Raw genomic sequence first — 21536 nt, forward strand, 5'->3', positions numbered from 1 at the left:
CCCAGACCTGAGACGGCACCTCCAAGGGCTGAAGTAACCCAACCGGCCTCAGGGTCTCCGTCTTGTTGTGCTGGCATGTCTGACAAGACCGAACCCAGTCGCGGACCAGGGCGCGATCGCCAGGGATGTAGAAGTCAGCGCGAAGACGATGGAGCGTTTTCTGCACACCCTCATGACCCGCCGAGTGGGCGAGCTGTAACACCTAGTGACGGAGATCATCGTGCGCCGGAACAAAGATCCGGCGCCCATGGAGAAGCAGTCCGTCAGAGAAGCGCCAAGGCTCCTCCAAGTCGCCGACCGTGAGCTGCTGCTGAAGAAGGACGGCATTGTCGGCCGTCACAGTTGCGCGGCGAATGTCGGGGAAGAGACCGAACGTCGGCCCGGAGCAGATGCACAGGGCCGCCCCGGCGGACTCGTCGGCGGAGGGAGCAAGGTCGGAGTCGCGACGGGACAGCGCGTCGGCCACGGTGTTAAGGCGTCCCGGACGATACTCGACGGAGAAGTCGAAGCCGAAGAGCTTGCTGATCCACTGGTGCTGTGGCACTGTCGACAGCCGTTGGTCCAGCAAGAACTTTAGGCTGTAGTGGTCTGTGCGAATGTGGAAGGACCGTCCCCACAAGTACGGCCGCCAATGACGAACGGCCTGTACAAGGCCAATGAGCTCCCGCTCGTATGCCGCCAGCTTAAGATGGCGCGGAGCGAAAGGCCGGCTGAAGAAGGCGACGGGCCTATCGCCCTGATGAAGCACGGCGCCGAAACCTGCGCCTGAGGCGTCACAGTCCACCACGAACGGCGGTCGAAGTCGGGCATCTGGAGGACGGGGCCCGTCGTGAGGGCCCCCTTGAGGGCCTCGAACACCGTCGTCGCCTCGTCGTCCCAGGCGAAAGCGTCGCGGCGAAGCAACCGCGTGAGGGGCGCCACGATGAGCCCGAACTCCCGGATAAATTTCCGGTAGTAGCCGGCGAGGCCGAGGAACCCACGGAGAGCCCGCGGCGAGTGAGGCGTCGGCCATGCGGAGACGGCCGCCACCTTGTCGGCGTCCATAGCCACCCCGTCGGCCGAGATGACATGGCCGAGGTAGGCGACGGTAGGTGTGCCGAACGAGCACTTCGAGCGCTTAAGGTGGAGGTGGTGCGCCCGAAGCTCGTTGAAGATGATGGCGACGTGCTGGAGGTGCTCGGCCCAGGTGGCGCTGTAGATAAGAATGTCATCAAAGAAAACAAGCACAAACCGCCGTAAGTAGGGTCGAAGGACGTCGTTCATCAGGGCCTGGAAAGTCGCCGGGGCGTTGGCGAGGCCGAAGGGCATCACCAAGAACTCGAAGTGGCCATGGTGGGTGCGAAACGCCGTCTTGGCGATGTCATCTAGATGCATACGCACCTGATGATAGCCCGACCGGAGATCGAGCTTGGTGAAGAAGCGCGCCCCATGGAGCTCATCCAAGAGCTCGTCGACCACTGGTATAGGGAACTTGTCCTTGATCGTGAGCGCGTTTAGGGCGCGGTAGTCGATGCAGAAACGCCACGTGTCGTCCGACTTGCGGACGAGAAGCACCGATGCGGAGAAGGGTGACGTGGAGATCCGGATGATGCCCGCGGCGAGCATAAGGGCACACTGTCACTCCAACTCATCCTTCTGCAGCTGAGGGTAGCGGTAGGGCCGAACCACCACGGGGGTGGAGCCCGGCATGAGGTGAATATGATGGTCGTACACCCGGGCGGGCGGAAGACCCCGTGGCTCGTCGAAGAGGTCGCTGTGCTGCTGCAGAAGGGGATCCAGCAGGGGTTGCTCGGCCTCCGAGGACGTGGCGGCCAGCTGGAGGTGTGGCACGGCCGACGCAGTGCCCCCAAGGCCGTCCCACCGGATGCGGCGGCCCAGCCGCCAGAACGTCATCGTGGGCACGTCGAAGTCCCACAGGATGGGACCGAGGGTCCGGAGAAAATCCACCCCGAGGATGAAGTCGAAGCAGCCGAGGTCGATCCCTGGACAGGTAATGGAGAAGTGTTCGCCAACGATGGAGATGGGAACGTCGCGGGCGAGCCCATGACACCGGAGGCGATCGCCGTTTGCCACCGTGATCCGAAGGCGCTCCCCGCCCGTCGTCGGAAGGGCTAGCCAACGCATGGTCGCCTCGGGCAGAAAGTTATGGGTGGAGCCAGTATCCAGTAGGGCCACCAGCCGCTCGCCATGGACCGTCACCGGCAACAGCATGGTCCACTCGCCACGGATGCCGGCGAGGGTGTGGAGGGAGACGACGCACGCCATCGCCGTGGAATCCGCGGGCGTGTCCGCAGCCGCCACGGGTGGTGGTGGCGCGTCGGTCAAGTCGTCGGCCTCGATGTAGTCGACCGTCTCCAAGTAAAATAGGCGGGGGCAGACATGGGTCGGCGTGTAGGGCTCATCGCAGTTGAAGCAGAGGCCCTGACGGTGACGCTCCTGCTACTCGGCCGGTGACAACCGACGGAAGGTCCGTGTGGTGGCCGGGGGTGCGGCCGTCGCGGCGGGAGGAGGCCGGCCCGGTGCTGGTGGAGTCGGCGCTAGTCGACTGGGCTGGCGGCCGCCCCGTCCGAGCGGTTGCTGCAGTGCCTGGGCCCGCTGCTCGAAAGCCCGGGCGTAGTACATGGCCGTCTGGAGGTCGGGGGGATCCCGGAGCTCGACGTCGACGCGAATATGGTCCGGCAGACCGCCCACAAATAACTCGGCGCGCTGAGTCGCGGAGACGCCCGGCGCATGGCACGCCAGGGCCTGGAAATGGTCGGCGTAGTCCTGCACCGTGGATGTGAAAGGTAAGCGGCCGAGGGCCGCCAGTCGGCTCCCGCGGATAGGAGGCCCGAACCGAAGGAGATAGAGATCCCGGAAGCGCTCCCATGGTGGCATGCCGCCCTCGTCCTGCTCGAGGGCGTAGTACCAGGTCTGCGCCGCGCCTCGGAGATGATAGGACGCGAGCCAGGTACGATCCGAAGCGAGCGTCCGCTGTCCTCAAAAGAACTGCTCGCACTGGTTGAGCCAGTTGAGGGGGTCCTCCGTGCCCTCGTAAGTGGCAAAGTCCAGTTTGGCGAATCGAGGGGGTGTCGGACCGCCGTGCTTGGGGGCTGCTGCAGTCGACGGCAGCGCGTGTGCCGGGTCGGGGATCTCCGGAGCGTAGTTCGTCGAGCTGGAGGGATGATCAAACCGAAGGGAGGGCGTCGGGTGTTCCGGCGCCGTGGTATACACCGGGCCCGGAGACGAGCCGACCGCCCACGCGGGAAGCGGCGATGACGATGGCGAAAACTGCACCTGGTGCAGGGGCCGACCAGTGGGCCTGGGCGCGGGTGGTGGTGCTGTTGACGGTGGCGGCGCCGCAGCCAGCGTCGTGGTGGCCGGCGGTGGCGCCTGTAGAAACTGCTGGGGAGGGCCCCCCAACGGTGCAGTGGTGGACGGCCACGCTGGCCAAGGAGTCCCCGCGGACGGGTAGTGCTGCAGCATCAGCGGCGGCGGGGGCGCCCCTCCGTAGGGCGACTGGAAGGCCGGGACAGGCCGCTGGAGCGGCGGCGGCCCGTAGGCGGTGGCGGCGGCGCTCGGCGGCGAGGGCTGGTTCCTGGCGAGATAGAGGCTGATGCCCCGGACCGCCTGGACGAGCTCCCGAAGGGTACCCGACACCTCCTCGGGCGAGAGGATGGGGGGCGGCTCCGCCGCGGTGGTGGTCGGCGCTGGCGAGGTGGTGGTCCCGGACATGATCGCCGGCTTCGGCGCGGAAGTGGCCGTCGGCAGCGGAGGTGGGGCGGTGGTGGTTGGCAGCGGCGGCGGTGATGGAGGAAGCGACAAGATCGGTCTGGTGTCTCTGGATACCAAATTGGTAGGACTAGGGTTCCTACCAGGCCTTCGGCGTAGGTTGTATGGACAAGGAGGAGGGGGACGAGGGCTGGAGCGGGCGCGCCGGCGAGTGGGCGCCGTCGCAACTAGGGTTGGGTGCGGCGGCGGCTAGGGTTCCGGCTCCTTGGGGAGCCGGGCAACAAAAGATTATAATATCTTATTGCTTAATTTCAAATGGTGTCTTACAACTAGTATTTATAACTTTAGCCTAAGATAACTTGTGGGCTAAGCCCCTAATACTAATGCCCGGTGGGCCTCTTTCGGGTATAGACCAAACCGGTCATAACAGGCCGGGTGTCCAAGGTCTCTCTGTAAATGATTTTCATTTATACAAATTGCTATGAAATGTAACAATATGAATAGCACGCAATGATACTTACTGGGGTGCATCTCAATTTACACTGCTAAGATACACCTTGAAATCTTACATGTGAATAGCACGCAATGCACGGTTGTCACATACTCCCTCCGTTCCAAATTACTCGTCGTGGTTTTACACGGTGAGTAATTTGGAACGGAGGGAGTATATACTTCTACATGCAGTGAAAAGAGTAGGCCTAAACCGTTGCAATGATATACTTACTGGGGTGCATCTCACTGGCTTTGCTTCAGCGGTCCACCCTCAGTATTTGCAGCCTTGAAAGAACCAGTTTATAAAATGAAAAATAAAGCAAACATGATGCTATAATGTTCAAGGGTGTTAACCTTTAAGGACCGTCTTATTGGCGACCCTGTTAGTTATCTTGAACACAAGACATGGGCCTTTTTCAGGTCCATTAGCCTTTTTTGAATCCTTTAAGCTTTTAGAAAGTTCTTCCTCCTCTACTTCCTCGAGGTTGCATTCCTACACGGTACACCATACAGTTATTGAATCAGTTCAGTTTATATAACTCTGAGAGTTACACATGCAATGTTTCTTTGGACATGCTCTTCCCGGAGGAATTAAGGGAAGAAAATAAACTACTGGACTATTTAAACACTAACACAAAATTGAGATGACATGCCTACATCATTCCTCAGTAGGAAAATAATAATGTAACAGATGCAAAGCTTACAGCCTTATACACACCTCGAGAGTGATAACACCACGAAAATACCTTTCCTCTTGCTTCTTTGTGTATCCAAGCTGAAAAAAGAATGTCGAGTCCAACCAGGCATACAAACAAGTAAAATAATCAACGCTATGTGCCAAGAAAATTACGAAAACAATTAACAGTCTGAAAAGAACCCTTTAATAAGAGTTCAAATGTATCAAAACACAACCAATCAACAATTATGGAAGACTGACCAAGCTTTTCACTCTTCTCATTTAGGACGAACCACCTTCTGCTCCACCCATTAGTTTGTGCACTTGTCTTCAAAAGGTAACCTGAATAAAAAAAAAAGGGGGGGGGGGGGGATGATGTTTATACACTCATGTGTTGCATAGATCAGCAAATATGTCATTACCGTGCATCGAAGACATGTTAGACTCCCACTGTGGTTTTCATTTGTACATGAAACAAGGATGTGCCCAGTTGCGTGAAGAATCATAAAAATACAAGCCGTCGTATTCATTTCATGGAACAAATGACATTTTGCACAAGTGCAACATTTAATAATGGATTTCCTTTATGACCAAACTTCAGCAGACAGAGTTACTGCCTTCTTTTTTACCTTCTTCTCTGTCTTTGCCTTGCTGACTTGGTTTTTCTTTCGTTGATTTTGAGCTACCACCGGCTTGCTCAGATTTTGTTTGGGGACTGGAGGCCTAAAATCAAATAATACCTTATATTAACCTAAGGCAATATGTGCTCTATATCCACAGATAAAAAATGCAGTACCTTTGAATATCGTATTACATTTTCTAATAGGGACATGCAACTGTGCATCCTAAGAAAATAAGAAAGCCATACCCTGTTTGTCATGGATTGTTCAGACTAAAAGGTAAATATTTGGCCAATTTCTTTGTCACGGTGCTGCCTCTACATTCTGCCAATAAAACAAAAAAGGCAAGGGTCGACATTCGACAATTTTATCATGAAATCAGCATGGTTTGCCAAAGGTAAATATTTGGCCAATTTCTTTAGCAAGCAAAGCAATTAATACATTTGTAGCACGAGAAAAATCATGTTGAACAGTGGGGTGACAAAGAGAAGAATGACAGAGAGTTAAAACAGAAGGTGCATACAGTTTTCTAGAATGACTTATAAAGGTTATATCTGAAAATAAGATGAACACTTCCTCCTGAAGCAGCCCAACATATGATAGATTGTGGGAAATGAAGTCACAAATTGAAACAGAAAATCTACAACTAGGTTTTCATAAACTTGCAAGTACAGAACAATGAGAAGGCTGAAACAGCAATTAAATGCTAGAGACCAAATAACAGATTACACAAAACTGAAGGAGGAAAGAGGGGAAGGAGCTAGTAACATCAACAACCAACCTTCTTTGTACTAGACGGGTGAATGTTGAGCAGGAACAAAGGCACGATCCATATCAACAAGAGCAACCACCATCATTTTTGCATCACTTCTAAAGAAATCCAATGCATTTGATGCTATTGCAATGACAGAAAAAGAAGGACAAACAGAGTGTACACTCAGAATGGTCAAAGATGGAACCTATCAACAAGCAAGCAGAAAGGTGCTTCTAAAACATATCGGTGATACACCGTGCTTGAATGGAGGATATCTTCCAAGCCCAGGTGTGCCATTAGCGGAAGCATTGGCTATGTCCAAGAATACATGGTGTACCTAGTGTATGAACAGTACAAATTACTTCTACCATCTCATTAAACAAGATAAATCACTCTCGAAGAGTTTTAAATTTTAATACCATCAATCCACAAAATATACATACACCAGAATACAACATTCTTGCCAAACGAGGCTAAATGAAATCTGACAGAAGAAAGAAAGAAAAACAGATAGAATATCAACCCAACTCCAACACTCAAGTGCGAGAAAGACTTAGGTTTGACAAACCAACAAGTTATTTAAACTATATAAAGGATAGGAGACTACCCCCTTCATTGAGAGCTCCTCCCGTGCGTACTGTTCGTGGCCGTCCGATCTCCTTTGACTTTTGCTCCTGATCGTTCGATCGTTTGACTGCTGGTAAATACATATAATTCCTTCAATCACGCCCAGCAGCATAGCCCTCCAGTAACAGCTCCAGCTTCTCTTTTACAAGGAGGGACCAAGCAACAGTAATCTCCACTGTAGAGTTACCAACTTCACATTGTAGGCTGCTTGTTTGGCAATGTTGGATACAGAAGTCTACATGACCCTTTACGGGTCGAAAATCAGGTTCTGGGTAAGCCTGTATGACAAGCCTCAGTGTTCCTTGTAACTCCACGGGAACAACGTTTCTCGGCAAATGAAGATAATCATCTGATCCTACAGGCATATTTTCACCACGATAATCAAGCAAAACAACTTCCCTACGGGTAGCACCAATAGTCCCTGTTGCAGCAGACCAGGAGCAAGCAACTCTGCATCCATATTTGAAAGGCCACCCCCCTTCAACAACGTGAACACCCACAATGGTGGCCTGGAGTGGTGTATCAAGCTCCTCATAGATTAATTCTACATCACACCAGCATCCACGGATGATTTCAGAGTAACTACTACCTTTGAGTAATCTTCTTGGGCGGTGGTGGTAGCAAGAACTGATCAATGTTGTATCTTCTTCAGCTCCCTCATTTATTTTCAGGTCAACTTCAAAGTCAACGGGTCCGACACCAAAAATTGCACGAGACGGACCAGTCAAGCATAAAAAGGAATCCTGCAAGCATCATATTGTTATACTTGATTGCAGTGGTTACTAGGAAGGTGCTTAATTGCAGTGGACTAGGAAAGCAGGAAGAGGAAATAAAGAATAATGAGGAGCAAATTGAATATATGGTATGTACATCTTCACCGAGTTTTTGGTAGTTTAGCCTTGATCGAGAGAAGAGAATGTTGCGGTTGTGGTCCACTGTGTCTCGAGCAGCAACCACACCGTACACTTTGAGCGGCCATTTCAAGGGTTTGACTGTCATATCCAAGTGTTTTCTTAGAATCCTGATGGAGTAGATCAACAAGGTGTTCCCCGCAACAGCAGCAGGGTGTGGGACAACACCAGGTGTGCAGTGTGTAAAGTGCATAGGGCTCAATGTGGCTGCAGCACAAAAGACAATTGTGTACTGTCAGAGAACTAATATGAATAAGTAAATTATTATCTCTTCTCCCTTCTCCATTCAAGTAGAAACGAAGTTAGTGGTCTACTAAAATCTTGTGACAAAAGAAAGCAAACGGATGAAACAAATTTAATTGATAAGATAAGTAGCATTCGAGTTGCTTACTTGTATCTTCCAAGCCACCGCACCCTCCAATCTTGCTACCCCATACACGTTCCCAGCAGTCATATTCATCGCCGAAACTTTCTTGTTCATCGGCTATCTCTTTTTTGAGATACTCCAATGTGGATCTATCCTTAGCCTCGTCCTCGTCCTCATCCTCGTCCTCGTCCTCGTCCTCGTCCTCGTCCTCGTCCTCGTCCTCGTCCTCGTCCTCGCCCACAATCAGCGCCAACTTGTTCTCGTAATGAGAGGAAAACCTCAAGTATTTAGTAAGATTGGAGATTTCACCAGGAATCCCATCCTCCTTCTGCATCTCACCCTTGTCATCACCCTCAACCTCGTCATCACCCTCACCCTCACTCTCACCACTCCAACTCTCAGCAGCATCAGTATCTTGGTAGAAATCCTCAGTAGTTCGCCTCAAATTGGATGTAGCATTAATCAACTCGGTGACCATGTGAGGCGAGATGCTGGGGACACCTGGTTTGCGCAAGAGATATGCCATAGAGAGCATCCGGTGGCCCAACTGCTCCATACCTTGCAAGATGTTGTCCAATTCTTTCTCAGGTAGCTCCATTGTGCTCGAGTCCATCAAGTCAGATTCCGTTTCCTTGGCGGCCTTTCCAACGGTCATCCACGACCATTTGCTGCTTTCGCCTTTGTGTATCCGCCTCCACCCAGAAAGGCTAGGTGTAAGAGAATCAAGGACGTTGTTGCGCTCCCTCCCCACGGATACCATCTCCTTCATCCGGTCCTTAATCTCCCAGGATTCCCAGTCGATCTCCTTGCCGGATCCCTTCTCCATCTCCTTGCTGGATCCTCTCTCCATCCCTTTGCCGGACCCCCTCACCATTTCACAGAGGCCAGCCGCCACTCTCTGCTGTTTTGGGGGTTGAGATGAGGTAGGAGGCCAACCAGGCTGGGAAACTCGCTGCCGCCGCCGCCTAGATTTTCTCCTTTTGTTGAACTGAAAAGTATAATATGATATATAAGCATAAGGAAAAGATACCTAATCAAGGTTGGTACGATTTTCTTTCCAAACATGGATGAAACAGGTAATGATACAAACTTGTTCAGACTGAAAATGAACAATTAAGCTTAATTATTTTACAAACTGCAGTGCGAAAAAAGAGCACATCAATGATAGTGCTGCAGTTATTTCCTGTCTATTTTGCTGGAGTTGTTCTTGTGCATGTTAAAACCATACAAAATACTCCCTCCGTCTCAAAATAAGTGTCTTAACTTTGTACCAATTTTAGTACAACTAAAGTTGAGACACTTATTTTGGGACCGAGGGAGTAGCACAGTACAACACAGATCAGTGCAGTTCAAACCATAGCTCAGTTCAAAAATCATACAAAATAGCACATCACATCACATGCACAATTCAGATCGAATATCATAAAAAAAATAGCACAACTCAGTTCACGATGTCAACTTTATACAGGCAGTACAAAGATTATTCCTGAGTTCTATGATTTATAGGAAGCAAAAAAACCAATATTGTATCCCTTAAAAAAACAATCCAATATGGCTTCTTTTCGGAGAGAGCAGGAGCCCTAGATGAGATGCAGGTCGTTTACGGTGGCGCTGGACGAGGAGGAGTGTATCGGGGAAGCGCCGGCGCAGGGCTCGAAGGGGATCCGAGAGGCGGCGGCGCTGGTCGAGGAGTGGTGGATCGTGGGAGGAGGAGGTGCGGTAACCCAGGCCTGGGTGGGTGATATCGATCGACGGCCGAGGCTCCTAGAGTTCGAGTCCAACTGAGTTGGATCTGCTCTGTCGGACAGAATTCGTACGTCAACTGTCGTACGTTTATAGCACGGCTCGCTCCTCTACCGTGCCTCTGCCGTGCGTACGCCCGCGGACGCACTCGCATGGGCCAGAAAATTACCAAAAGCAGAGATACACAATTTTGAAATAGGCTTTCGCCCCGCTATATAGATATAGCAACCACACGATACAACTGATAGTCTGATGCTGGGGCAGACAGCACAAGCAAGCCCAAAAGAAATAACAGAGAAAGAAAAAGAAACTAATGACAACAGAGTTGGGTCGACGAAAACGATGGCGACCCGCAACCGCTGCGCCCGCCGGAGAATTTCCACCATGCTCCTAGCACTTCAGACCGCCGCATACCAAGCACCACCTTCAGGAAGGAACGCGACGATGCCGACGCTGTTGCCGGACTGGTCCTAGGGTTTCCCCCGGTACACGGAGGGGCGTGTGGAAGATGTAAGCCCAGCGCCCTTTAGGAAGGACCGGTGGCGCCCGTGGGCGTCACCGCATCGGTGTCGGCCAAGCCGACAGGGATTTCTCCCGTCCGCCACACAACCACACCCCCGGCCGCTCCGTCGCACTCCACCAATCTTGTCGCCCACCAACATGCGCCACCACGGTCTTTAGATCACCACCGCCGTCTCACCATGGAAAGAGAAGCGAGGCCGACGGATCCGAGAGGGGACAGCCGGGAACAAAGAGCGGCAAACATCAGCAGCCACGCGGGAGGGGACAACCTCCACCGCCCTTGGCGGTCATCGGCCGGACGCAGCAATAGGAGCACACCAGGCCCACGGCCCGGCCGAGCCAGACAGGACTCATGAAGCTCCCGTCACCACGCTGCAGTTAGCGCGCTACCGTCTCCGCAACCCCCCGCACGAGCCGCACCTCCGTCCGTCGAAGCCGTCGCACACGACGGGGCGGCAAGGCGAAACCAACGAGGCCGAGAGGAGACAACCGGGAACGATGAGCGGCAGAATCGGCAGCCACGCAGGAGGGGACGACCTCCACCACCCATGGCGGTCACCGGCCGGACACAACGAGGAGAGCACACCTGGTCCACGGCCCGGCCGAGCCAGATAGGGCTCGTGAAGCTCCCATCGCCACGCTGGAGTGTGCGTGCCTCCGTCTCCGTAACCCCCTGCACGAGCCGCTCCTCCGTCCGTCTGTGCCGCCGGCCAGGCCCGCCCAGACCCAGATGGGGCCCAAAAGGGCCCAGATCTGGGCCAGAAGGGCGCCGCCGCCTGTTGCCGCGCCAGCCCACAGCCAAGTGGCTGCGCCGCCGCCTCCTCACCATCCGGCGCAGCGCCGCCGCCGGAACCACCGCTGCCCGAGGAACACCACCGCACACCCGCGATGGGGAAGGAAGACCACCCGCAGCACCGCCGGAGGACCGAAGCCGGGCCCCCGCCACCACCACGGGGCACAGCCGCCGCAGGCCAAGCCCCATCCACCGCCGCAGCACCGCAGCGCGCCGCCGACCGGAGAAGGAGCCGCCTCGCCGCCGGACCCTGTGCACGCCCGACGCCACCGCCCAGGGAGGGAGCCCCACGCCCACCAGCACCAAGACGTGGAGGAGAGATCCCCCGCCGCCAGCCACCACGAGGGGCTTTGCCCTGGCGGTCCCGGCCAGCGGCGGAGGCGGGAGGAGGAAGGGGAGGGCGCCCGCGGCGGGATCTGGCGCCGCCGCCCGAGCCGCCCGCGGGGGGGGGGGGGCGCTGGGGCAAGGGGGTTCCCGTCGCTTCCAATACAAGCTGCCATTAGAGGAGACCAGCACGAGCGTGCGTGTCGAGAAGAGATACACAAGCCACTAGAGATGCTCTAGTTACTTAGTTAGGTGAACATTGTCTGGTCACGTGTCAGCTCGCCGCTCTGAGGATAACTTTAATGACACCTGTCCTATGAGCGTGTCAAGAAAATATGAGGTCGCTAAGCAAACGGCACAGAAGGAGAGACGATTCTTGCCGGGGAGCTTCGCCAGCGTGACATCCCACGCTGCATTTAATGTGTTTGTCCTAACCCGTCAGAGTTAGGTATATTTACCTTATGTAAAGACCATTTTGCCACTATGGTGCCCCTTTCCCTATAAAAGAAAGCCCATGGCTACCTTTACAAAGGTCGACACTTTGCATAATTACGCGCGTAGTTGCACTTCCTATTGGGGATATAACTATTGGGTATAACCCGCCCAGGAGGGGCCGAGTCATACCACTGACGACTTAAAGATGAAGATGGCGGGTCATGAAGGAAGCCTATTGAAGGCCCAAGACCCAGAGGAGACTTGAGGCCCAAGAGGATGAACCGCCATATGTGTGACTTATATTGTAAGGCAAGTTTAGTTAGTCACCGAGCCGGACACGTTGAGTATGAGCCGGCCGGGACTCTGTAAGCCGTCGGGCATCAACCTTTGTATATAAAGGGGTGACCCAGCGGCGGGTTAACTCAAAAAACAACAAGTCGAGAACTAGGTCAAGCGTATTCGCTCCCTGGTAATTGAAACCCTAGCAATACAACCCCAAATTAGAGTAAGCCTTTACCTCATCACGAGGGGCCGAACCAGTATAAACTCTTTGTGTCATTTGTCTCGATTAACCCCTTTAAGCTAACCTAGTTGCAATGGCTCCACACCTAAGTCCTTTCGCTAGGATATCTGCCGTGTTAAGTCCACGACAGTTGGCGCCCACCGTGGGGCCAGCGCACGGTGGTTTCGAGTTCTTGAAGGGCAACTTCGCAGGGATCAAGGGATACGCCGTGGGTGATGACCCACAAGTATAGGGGATCTATCATAGTCCTTTCGATAAGTAAGAGTGTCGAACCCAACGAGGAGCAGAAGGAAATGATAAGCGGTTTTCAGCAAGGTATTCTCTGCAAGCACTGAAATAATAGGTAACAGATAGTTTTGTGATAGGATAATTTGTAACGAGCAACAAGTGACTAAAGTAAATAAAGTGCAGCAAGGTGGCCCAATCCTTTTTGTAGCAAAGGACAAGCCTGGACAAACTCTTATATGATGTAAAGAGCTCCCGAGGACACATGGGAATATCGTCAAGCTAGTTTTCATCACGTTCATATGATTCGCGTTCGGTACTTTGATAATTTGGTATGTGGGTGGACCAGTGCTTGGGTACTGCTCTCACTTGGACAAGCATCCCACTTATGATTAACCTCTATTGCAAGCATCCGCAACTACAACAAAAGTATTAAGGTAAACCTAACCATAGCATGAAATATGTGGATCCAAATCAGCCCCTTACGAAGCAACGCATAAACTAGAGTTTAAGCTTCTGTCACTCTAGCAACCCATCATCTACTTATTACTTCCCAATGCCTTCCTCTAGGTCCAAATAATGGTGATGTGTCATGTAATCGACGTTCACATAACACCACTAGAGGAGAGACAACATACATCTCATCAAAATATCGAACGAATACCAAATTCACATGACTACTAATAGCAAGACTTCTCCCATGTCCTCAGGAACAAACGTAACTACTCACAAAGCATATTCATGTTCATAATCAGAGGGGTATTAATATGCACAAAGGATCTGAACATATGATCTTCCACCAAATAAACCAACTAGCATCAACTACAAGGAGTAATTAACACTACTAGCAACCCACAGGTACCAATCTCAGACTTGGAGACAGGAATTGGATACAAGAGATGAACTAGGGTTTTGAGAGGAGATGGTGCCGGTGAAGATGTTGATGGAGATTTCCCTCTCCCGATGAGAGGAGTGTTGGTGATGACGATGGCCATGATTTCCCCCTCCCGGAAGGAAGTTTCCCCAGCAGAACAGCTCCGCCAGAGCCCTAGATTGGTTCCGCCAAGGTTCCGCCTCGTGGCGGCGGAGTCTCGTCCGGAAAGATGGCTTATGATTTTTTTCCCATCGAAAGACTCCATATAGCAGAAGATGGCCATCGGAGGGCCACCAGGGGGCCCACGAGGTAGGGGGCGCGCCCCCACCCTCGTGGGCAGGGTATGGCCTCCCTGGTGAACTTCTTGTGCTCAGTATTTTTTATATATTCTAAAAACGTCTTCCATGAAGTTTCAGGACTTTTGGAGCTGTGCAGAATAGGTCTCTAATATTTGCTCCTTTTCCAGCCCAGAATCCCAGCTGCCGGCATTCTCCCTCTTTATGTAAACCTTGTAAAATAAGAGAGAACAGGCATAATTATTGTGACATAATGTGTAATAATAACCCATAATGCAATAAATATCGATATAAAAGCATGATGCAAAATGGACGTATCAACTCCCCCAAGCTTAGACCTCGCTTGTCCTCAAGCGAAAGTTGAAATCGAAAAATATGTCCACATGTTTAGAGATAGAGGTGCCGATTAAAATAAAATACAGACATGTGGGCATCATGATCATTCTTAGAACATCAACTTATATAATTCTTGTCATATGATCTCTTATGCTAAAGTAACAATTCAATCACAATTTCAAGTATGAATCATAAACTTCATTGAGAACTAACAAACTATAATCTCAGTCATTGGAGCAATTGCAATTTATCATAATATAGGAAAGAGTCAATATAAGAGCTTTTCAGCAAGTCCACATACTCAACTATCATTTAGTCTTTCACAATTGCTAACACTCACGCAATACTTGTGGGTATGGAGTTTTAATCGGACACAGAGAAAGATAGGGGCTTATAGTTTTGCCTCCCAACATTTTACCTCAAGGGTAATGTCAACAATAATAGTTCATGAAAACTCACATCCAATTAGCCATATATACCAGGATCTTTCCAACATGTTGTGCTTGCCAAAAGATAAAATGTAAAAAGGAAGGGTGAAGATCACCATGACTCTTATGTAAGGTAGGAGATAAAGGTAAAAGATAGCCCCTTCGCTGAGGGAAGCAGAGGTTGTCATGCGCTTTTATGGTTGGATGCACAAAATCTTAATGCGAAAGAACGCCACTTTATATTGCCACTTGTGATATGGACCCTTATTATGCAGTCTGCCGCTTTTATTTCTTCCATGTCACACGATCGTATAAAGGTTATTTCCTCCACACCAATTAATCATACATATTTAGAGAGCAATTTTTATTGCTTGCACCGATGACAACTTACTTGAAGGATCTTACTCAATCCATAGGTAGATATGGTGGACTCTCATGGCAAAACTGGTTTAAGGGTGTTTGGAAGCACAAGTAGTATCTCTACTTGCTGCAAAGAATTTGGCTAGCATGAGGGGGAAAGGCAAGCTCAATCATGTTGGATGATCCAAGACAATATAATTTATCTCAGATGTAAGAAGACATAACCCATTATGTTGTCTTCCTTGTCCAATGTCAGCTCTTTAGCATGTCATATTTTAATGAGTGCTCACAATCATAAAAGATGTCCAAGATAGTATATTTATATGTGAAGACCTCTCTTTCTTTATTACTTCCTATTAATTGCAACAATGACCAAAACTATGTTTGTCAACTCTCAACAACTTTTATTCATCATACTTTTTTCTATGTGAGCTCATTACTCTCCATAAGATCCATATGATCTCTTTGTTTCTTTTTATTTCTTTCTCTTTTCTTTTATTCACTTAAGATCATGGCAAAATAATCAAGCCCTTGACTCAACACTAATCTTTATTATATATAGCTCACGGACTCGATTACATAGAAGGATCATAAAGCAAAACTCACAACTAGATCATACTAAAACTTTATTCTACTAGATCAAGATATTATCAAAAGGATCGAACTAAGAAAAGCGGTAAAGATAAAAGTGATGGTGATACGATATCGGGGCACTCCCCCAAGCTTGGCAGTTGCCAAGGGGAGTGCCCATACCAGATACTCAATTCTTCTTTGTTGGTGAAGAAGGTGATGGTTTTGTTGATGGCGTAGGCTTCTTCCTTAATTTGCGCTTGAGGACAGAATTTTGGTCCCTTAGGTCATCGATCTCCTGCTCCATGCTCAGTATATTTTTGCATTGTTCTTGTTTGTTTTCCTGCAAGAGACGAAAAGGGATAAACTCGATCTTAGGTTTCTTTACTCTATCCGATAGGCTTGACTTTTTGGACTCCATATGCACGTCCCCAGGTTGAGGTAATGGGACTTCATCTTCTTCTGAGCTCGTCTCCTCCCTTCCCTTGGGTTCATAGTCCTCTTCTTCTTCCGTAGTCCAACCACAATGCTCTACATCCCCAAAGACCTTAGGATCTGCAAGGTAATCAGTCACATAGCTTTCTCCTTCTGAATCCTGGGACGACATGTTGCTCTAATCTGCAGCGAGACAGCTCAAAACAAAGACAGAGGATTTTTGCGTGATACGGTGGTTAAAACCTTCGGGAGGTTATATAATGAATTTTTACCGACCAAAATATGTGTCGTGTACGAAAACGGAGTCCGGAAAGCGCACGAGGTGCCCACGAGGTAGGGGGCGCCCAGTAGGGTAGGGCGCGCCCTCCACCCTCGTGGAGGCCTCGTGTCCTTCCCGGACTGCTTCTTATTTTTCTATTTTTCTAAATACTCTAAAACGGAGAAATATTGCCATAAAACTGTTTTGGAGTCGGTTTACTTACTGTACCACATACCTATTCCATTACGGAGTCTGAAATGTTTCGGAAAGTTTCCCTTATGTATTTCTCCAGGGTTACAGTTTCAATAACATTGGTTTCAACATTTATAGGATTGCCTGAGATATAAAGTTTAACTCTTTGACCATTCACCACCTTCGGATTTGTGCCTTCGAAGTTGTTGATTTTTATGGCACTGGAACGATAGACCTCCTCGATAATGTAAGGACCTTCCCATTTAGAGAGAAGTTTTCCTGCAAAAAATCTTAAACGAGAGTTGTATAGCAATACAAAATCACCTACATTAAACTCACGCTTTTGTATTCTTTTGTCATGCCATATTTTAACTTTTTCTTTAAATAATTTGGCATTCTCATAGGCTTGGGTTCTCCATTCATCAAGTGAGATAATGTCAAATAACCTCTTCTCACCGGCAAGTTTGAAATCATAATTGAGTTCTTTAATAGCCCAATAAGCCTTATGTTCTAGTTCGAGAGGTAAGTGACATGCTTTTTCATAAACCATTTTATACGGAGACATACCCATAGGATTTTTATATGCATTTCTATAGGCCCATAATGCATCATCAAGTTTCTTGGACCAATTCTTGCTAGATATATTAACAGTCTTTTGCAAAATTAATTTGAGTTCTCTATTACTCAATTCTACTTGACCACTAGACTGCGGGTGATAAGGAGATGCAATTCTATGATTAATATCATATTTAGCAAGCATTTTACGGAAAGCACCATGAATAAAATGTGAACCACCATCAGTCATTAAATATCTAGGGACTCCAAACCTTGGAAAAATAACTTCTTTAAGCATCTTAATAGAGGTGTTATGATCAGCACTAGCTACTAGTTGAAATAGCTTCTACCCACTTAGTAACGTAATCAACAACAACTAAAATATGTGTATATCCATTAGAGGAAGGAAAAGGTCCCATATAATCAAAGCCCCAAACATCAAATGGTTCAATAACAAGTGAATAATTCATAGGCATTTCTTGACGTCTACTAATATTACCAATTCTTTGACATTCATCACAAGACAAGACAAACTTACGGGCATCCTTCAAGAGAGTAGGCCAATAAAAACCGGATTGCAATACCTTATGTGCAGTTCTATCTCCATCGTGGTGTCCTCCATAAGCTTCAGAGTGACACTTGCGTAGGATCTGTTCCTATTCATGCTCAGGTACACAACGTCTAATAACACCATCTACTCCTTCTTTATAAAGATGTGGGTCATCCCAAGAGTAATGTCTCAAATCATAGAAGAACTTTTTCTTTTGCTGGTATGTGAAACTAGGTGGTATAAATTTAGCAACAATATAATTAGCATAATCAGCATACCATGGAGCAGTATGAGAAGCATTTATGACATTTAGTTGTTCATTAGGAAAGCTATCATCAATAGGTAGTGGGTCATCAAGAACATTTTCTAACCTAGACAAGTTGTCTGCGACGGAGTTCTCAGCTCCCTTTCTATCAATGATATGCAAATCAAATTCTTGTAGCAAGAGAACCCATCTAATAAGTCTAGGTTTAGCATCTTTCTTTTCCATAAGATATTTAATAGTAGCATGATCAGTGTGAATAGTTACTTTAGAATCAACAATATAAGGTCTAAACTTATCACAAGAAAATACAACTACTAGGAATACCTTTTCAGTAGTAGCATAATTTCTATGAGCATTGTCTAGAGTTTTACAAGCATATTGAATAACATTTAATTTCTTATCAACTCTTTGCCCTAGAACAGCACCTACAGCATAATCACTAGCATCACACATAATTTCAAAAGGTAAATTTGTCAGGACTCCGATTCCAAGTCACATCGATCTAGCCGGTAACACCTCATATCACATTGCGGCCTCATGCACGGTATCCCCACGGGTGTCGCCTTACCAAGGCTCGGGACCGTTTGCGCCTTTTGGCTCACGTATATGATAGTGTCGCTAGCATCGATGTGACAGAGAACCCGGGCCGACACAGCTAGTCGTGAACCCCAAGCGGCACTAACCTATGGGAACAGGCATACATGAATCACATCGAGCATGTCGATCAGCAGCGTGTGAATCCGGGCTATAGCTCTGGGCTAACAGGACTCCGGGAACCCGGGCTGTAGCAGGCTAGGCAGGACTCCGGATGTCACCGCGTGACATTTCCCCGAAGGGACAGACACAGGAACAAAGTGAAACACATGCCGGCCAGTCAAGTGTCCTGAGCAGTAGTGTTGGGCTAACAGGACTCCGGTGAACCAGGCTGTAGCAGACTACTATGGCTCATGGAAGCACTAGACTACATTTCCCCATAAGAGAGGCTGCCAAGGATAAACCACTAGATTGTCGGATCCCACACATACCAAGCATTTCAATCATACACACAATATGCTCGATATGTGTAAATACAACATGGCATCACAACATAACTCTACAACTCAAGTATTTATTCATTAGGCTCCGAGGAGCGAGATATTACAAACATGGGTCTCATGACCCAACAATCATAGCATACAAATCAAGGCACAAGCAAAAGCTTAACATGTCTGAGTACAGACATCTACAAATGAAAAAGGCTAAGAAGCCTGACTATCTACCAGATCCTGCCGAGGGCACAAGATCGTAGCTAAGGTATCAAGTTAAACATCGAAGTCCACGCGGAACTACTAGCGAGACTGAAGTCTCTCTACAAAACATAAATTAAGCAAATGTGAGTACAAAGGTACTCAGCAAGACTTACATCAGAACTAGCTACACATGCATCGGTATCAACAAGGGGGGGGTGGAGTTTGACTGCAGCAAGCCAGCTTTGACTCAGTGGCTAACCTGAACTACGACTGCAAGCAACTCTGTTGAGGTGGCGCACACGAGTCCACATATTCACCATTCAATACACCACTATGGATCCGCTCCCGTCTCCCTACGAGAAGGCCATCCATAGCACTCACACTTATCTTGCAAGTTTTAGAGTATCCACTTTCACTTGTCTATGAACTGTTATAGGCAACCCAGAAGTCCATTACCGCGGACACGGCTATTCGAATAGATGATGTTAACCCTGCAGGGGTGTACTTCTTCACACACGCTCTCACCACTTACCGTCGTTTACACGACATGTAATCGGCAACCTTCAAGCGGAAGCCCAATGAGGGTGTCGGCCACGGCCTACCTAAACACTCAAGTCTCTAGTCCAGGTTTATCGCCTATCCAGGTTCCATCCACAGGGAGTCCGGCCGAGGTTTCCACATACGGCCCCAGACGATGTGTACAGGGTTCCGAGACACCAAACGGGCGCCCGGCATGCCCGGCCACGATGTATCTACCGCATCATAGCCCACCCCTAGGGTCAGCGCTACGCACGGCCGCCAACTCATATCCTATAAACACCAGAAACTAGTTGCAACTCCTGGACAGAGGACAAGGGTGATCAAGAAGCCGAGAGGGTCCATTGGTTTCGGGCCCAATGCGTGGTAGTAACTGTTTCATGGATCACAAACACAGAACTCAGTTCCTAAGAACGGTTTCAATGAGACAACCCACCATGTACTCCTACATGGCCTCTCACCGCTACCTTTACCAAATCATGTTCACACACTTAGCTCACACACAGTAGGACATGTTCATCACTGTTCCAATTCATCCCCAATGAATAAGACCTGACTCAACTCTAAGCAATAGTAGGCATGCCAAACAAGCATGGATGGGTAGACACATTAGGGCTCAAACAACTCCTACTCATGCTAGTGGGTTTCATCTATTTACTGTGGCAATGACAGGTCATGCAGAGGAAAGGGGTTCAACTACCGCAACATGTAACAGTTGAATCGTTGTTGTCCTGATGCAGTAAAAGAGAGCAGGAGCGAGAGAGTGGGATTGTATCGGAATGAACAAGGGGGTTTTGCTTGCCTGGCACTTCTGAAGATAGTATAGCTCTTCATCGGTGTCATCGAACTCATCGTCGAAACCACGTCTATCGAGAGGGGACAACTTCCGGCAATAAAGAAGGAAACACAATCAATGCAATGCAACAATATGATGCATGCTCATGACATGGCAATATGTTGTTGATTGAACTAATGCAACTAGCAACCATATTAAATGAAGTTGGTTTGAACCCTAGGTTCAAATTCAAACCCCATATGTGCTTTCTTAAATGCCATTTAATTGAATTGTCCTCAACAGAGGATATAAGTTGCTCTAACATGCATGAAAATGCCATAAACAGATTCCTTGAATTTTTCTGATAATTTTTCATATATAAATTATTTCATTCTGAGCTACGGTTGATTTTCTATGAATTTTTAAAGTTTTAAACATTTTCTGGAATTTCCTGAATTAAATTAAATCCAGAAAATGTATCACTACGTCAGCATCAGGTCATGCTGACGTCAACAGGTCAACAGGGGCTAGTCCGGGTCAAACCTGACCAGTGGGTCCCGCGTGTCAGTGTCATTAGACTAACTAATTTTTGTTAGTCCTAATTCTAGGGTAATTAGCAGGGCGGGCCCGCATGTCAGTGGCTCATCTAATTAGCTAAGTTAATTAACACTAACTAAACCTAACACTAATTAAACCGGTGCCTGGGCCCACACGTCAGGGGAGGTCAAACCCCTGGTCAACCAGGGCTAAACCACCGGCGTTTAGCCGCCGGCGATGACCAGACGTGGCGGAGGGCCGCGGGAACGGGCTCTGGGGCCCCGTTCGCAGCGTGGTTGGGCTCATTCAAGAGCCCAGACCAGCGCGCGTCAGATGGTGGCGCCAGCCGGCCTGGGGTGGCTGGAGGCGACGGCGGGGAGCTCGGCCACGGCGGGCGGAGCTCGGGCGTGCTCGGGTTCGGCGCTGGGATGCACAACAGGGGCGTGGAGAGGGGCTACGGCCTCCTGGGAGTGTGGCAAACGCGATGACGTGCTTGGTTTCGAGACCGCGTGGCTCTGGCCACGACGACGGTGTCGCCGGCGGAGCAGAGTGCTCGGGCTTGATGGAGATGGCGGCTAGGGGGCGCAACCGAGGCGTAGAGGAGGGGGGTTAGGG

The 21536-nt window shown here is 49.3% G+C and overlaps 1 protein-coding gene and 1 pseudogene across 1 annotated transcript; both read right to left on the bottom strand.

Moving 5' to 3' along the window:
* Nucleotides 1–202: 202 nt before the first annotated feature.
* On the bottom strand, nt 203–3714 carry LOC123191976 (uncharacterized; annotated as a pseudogene).
* A 2924-nt stretch (nt 3715–6638) lies between these two features.
* Nucleotides 6639–9949, bottom strand: LOC123186379 (uncharacterized). Its single transcript, XM_044598157.1, has 4 exons — nt 9763–9949; nt 8183–9146; nt 7751–7998; nt 6639–7623 (listed from the first exon to the last, which is right to left on the bottom strand). The coding sequence occupies exons 2-4, from the start codon at nt 9030–9032 to the stop codon at nt 6973–6975; spliced, it is 1749 nt and encodes a 582-aa protein (XP_044454092.1). The 5' UTR covers nt 9033–9146; nt 9763–9949; the 3' UTR covers nt 6639–6972.
* Nucleotides 9950–21536: the final 11587 nt, after the last annotated feature.

Source organism: Triticum aestivum, chromosome 2A, assembly GCF_018294505.1.
Source record: "Triticum aestivum cultivar Chinese Spring chromosome 2A, IWGSC CS RefSeq v2.1, whole genome shotgun sequence".
In the NCBI taxonomy this organism is placed as follows: Eukaryota; Viridiplantae; Streptophyta; class Magnoliopsida; order Poales; family Poaceae; genus Triticum; species Triticum aestivum.

What these genes read in the sequence shown, in the direction of transcription:
- LOC123186379 (XM_044598157.1), bottom strand. Translation starts at nt 9,032, where the DNA reads ATGGTGAGGGGGTCCGGCAAAGGGATGGAGAGAGGATCCAGCAAGGAG. An exon ending in CGGTGGCTTGGAAGATACAA is followed by an intron (nt 7,999 to 8,182) that starts GTAAGCAACTCG and finishes TTTGTGCTGCAG; the next exon opens with CCACATTGAGCCCTATGCAC. An exon ending in ACCAAAAACTCGGTGAAGAT is followed by an intron (nt 7,624 to 7,750) that starts GTACATACCATA and finishes TGATGCTTGCAG; the next exon opens with GATTCCTTTTTATGCTTGAC.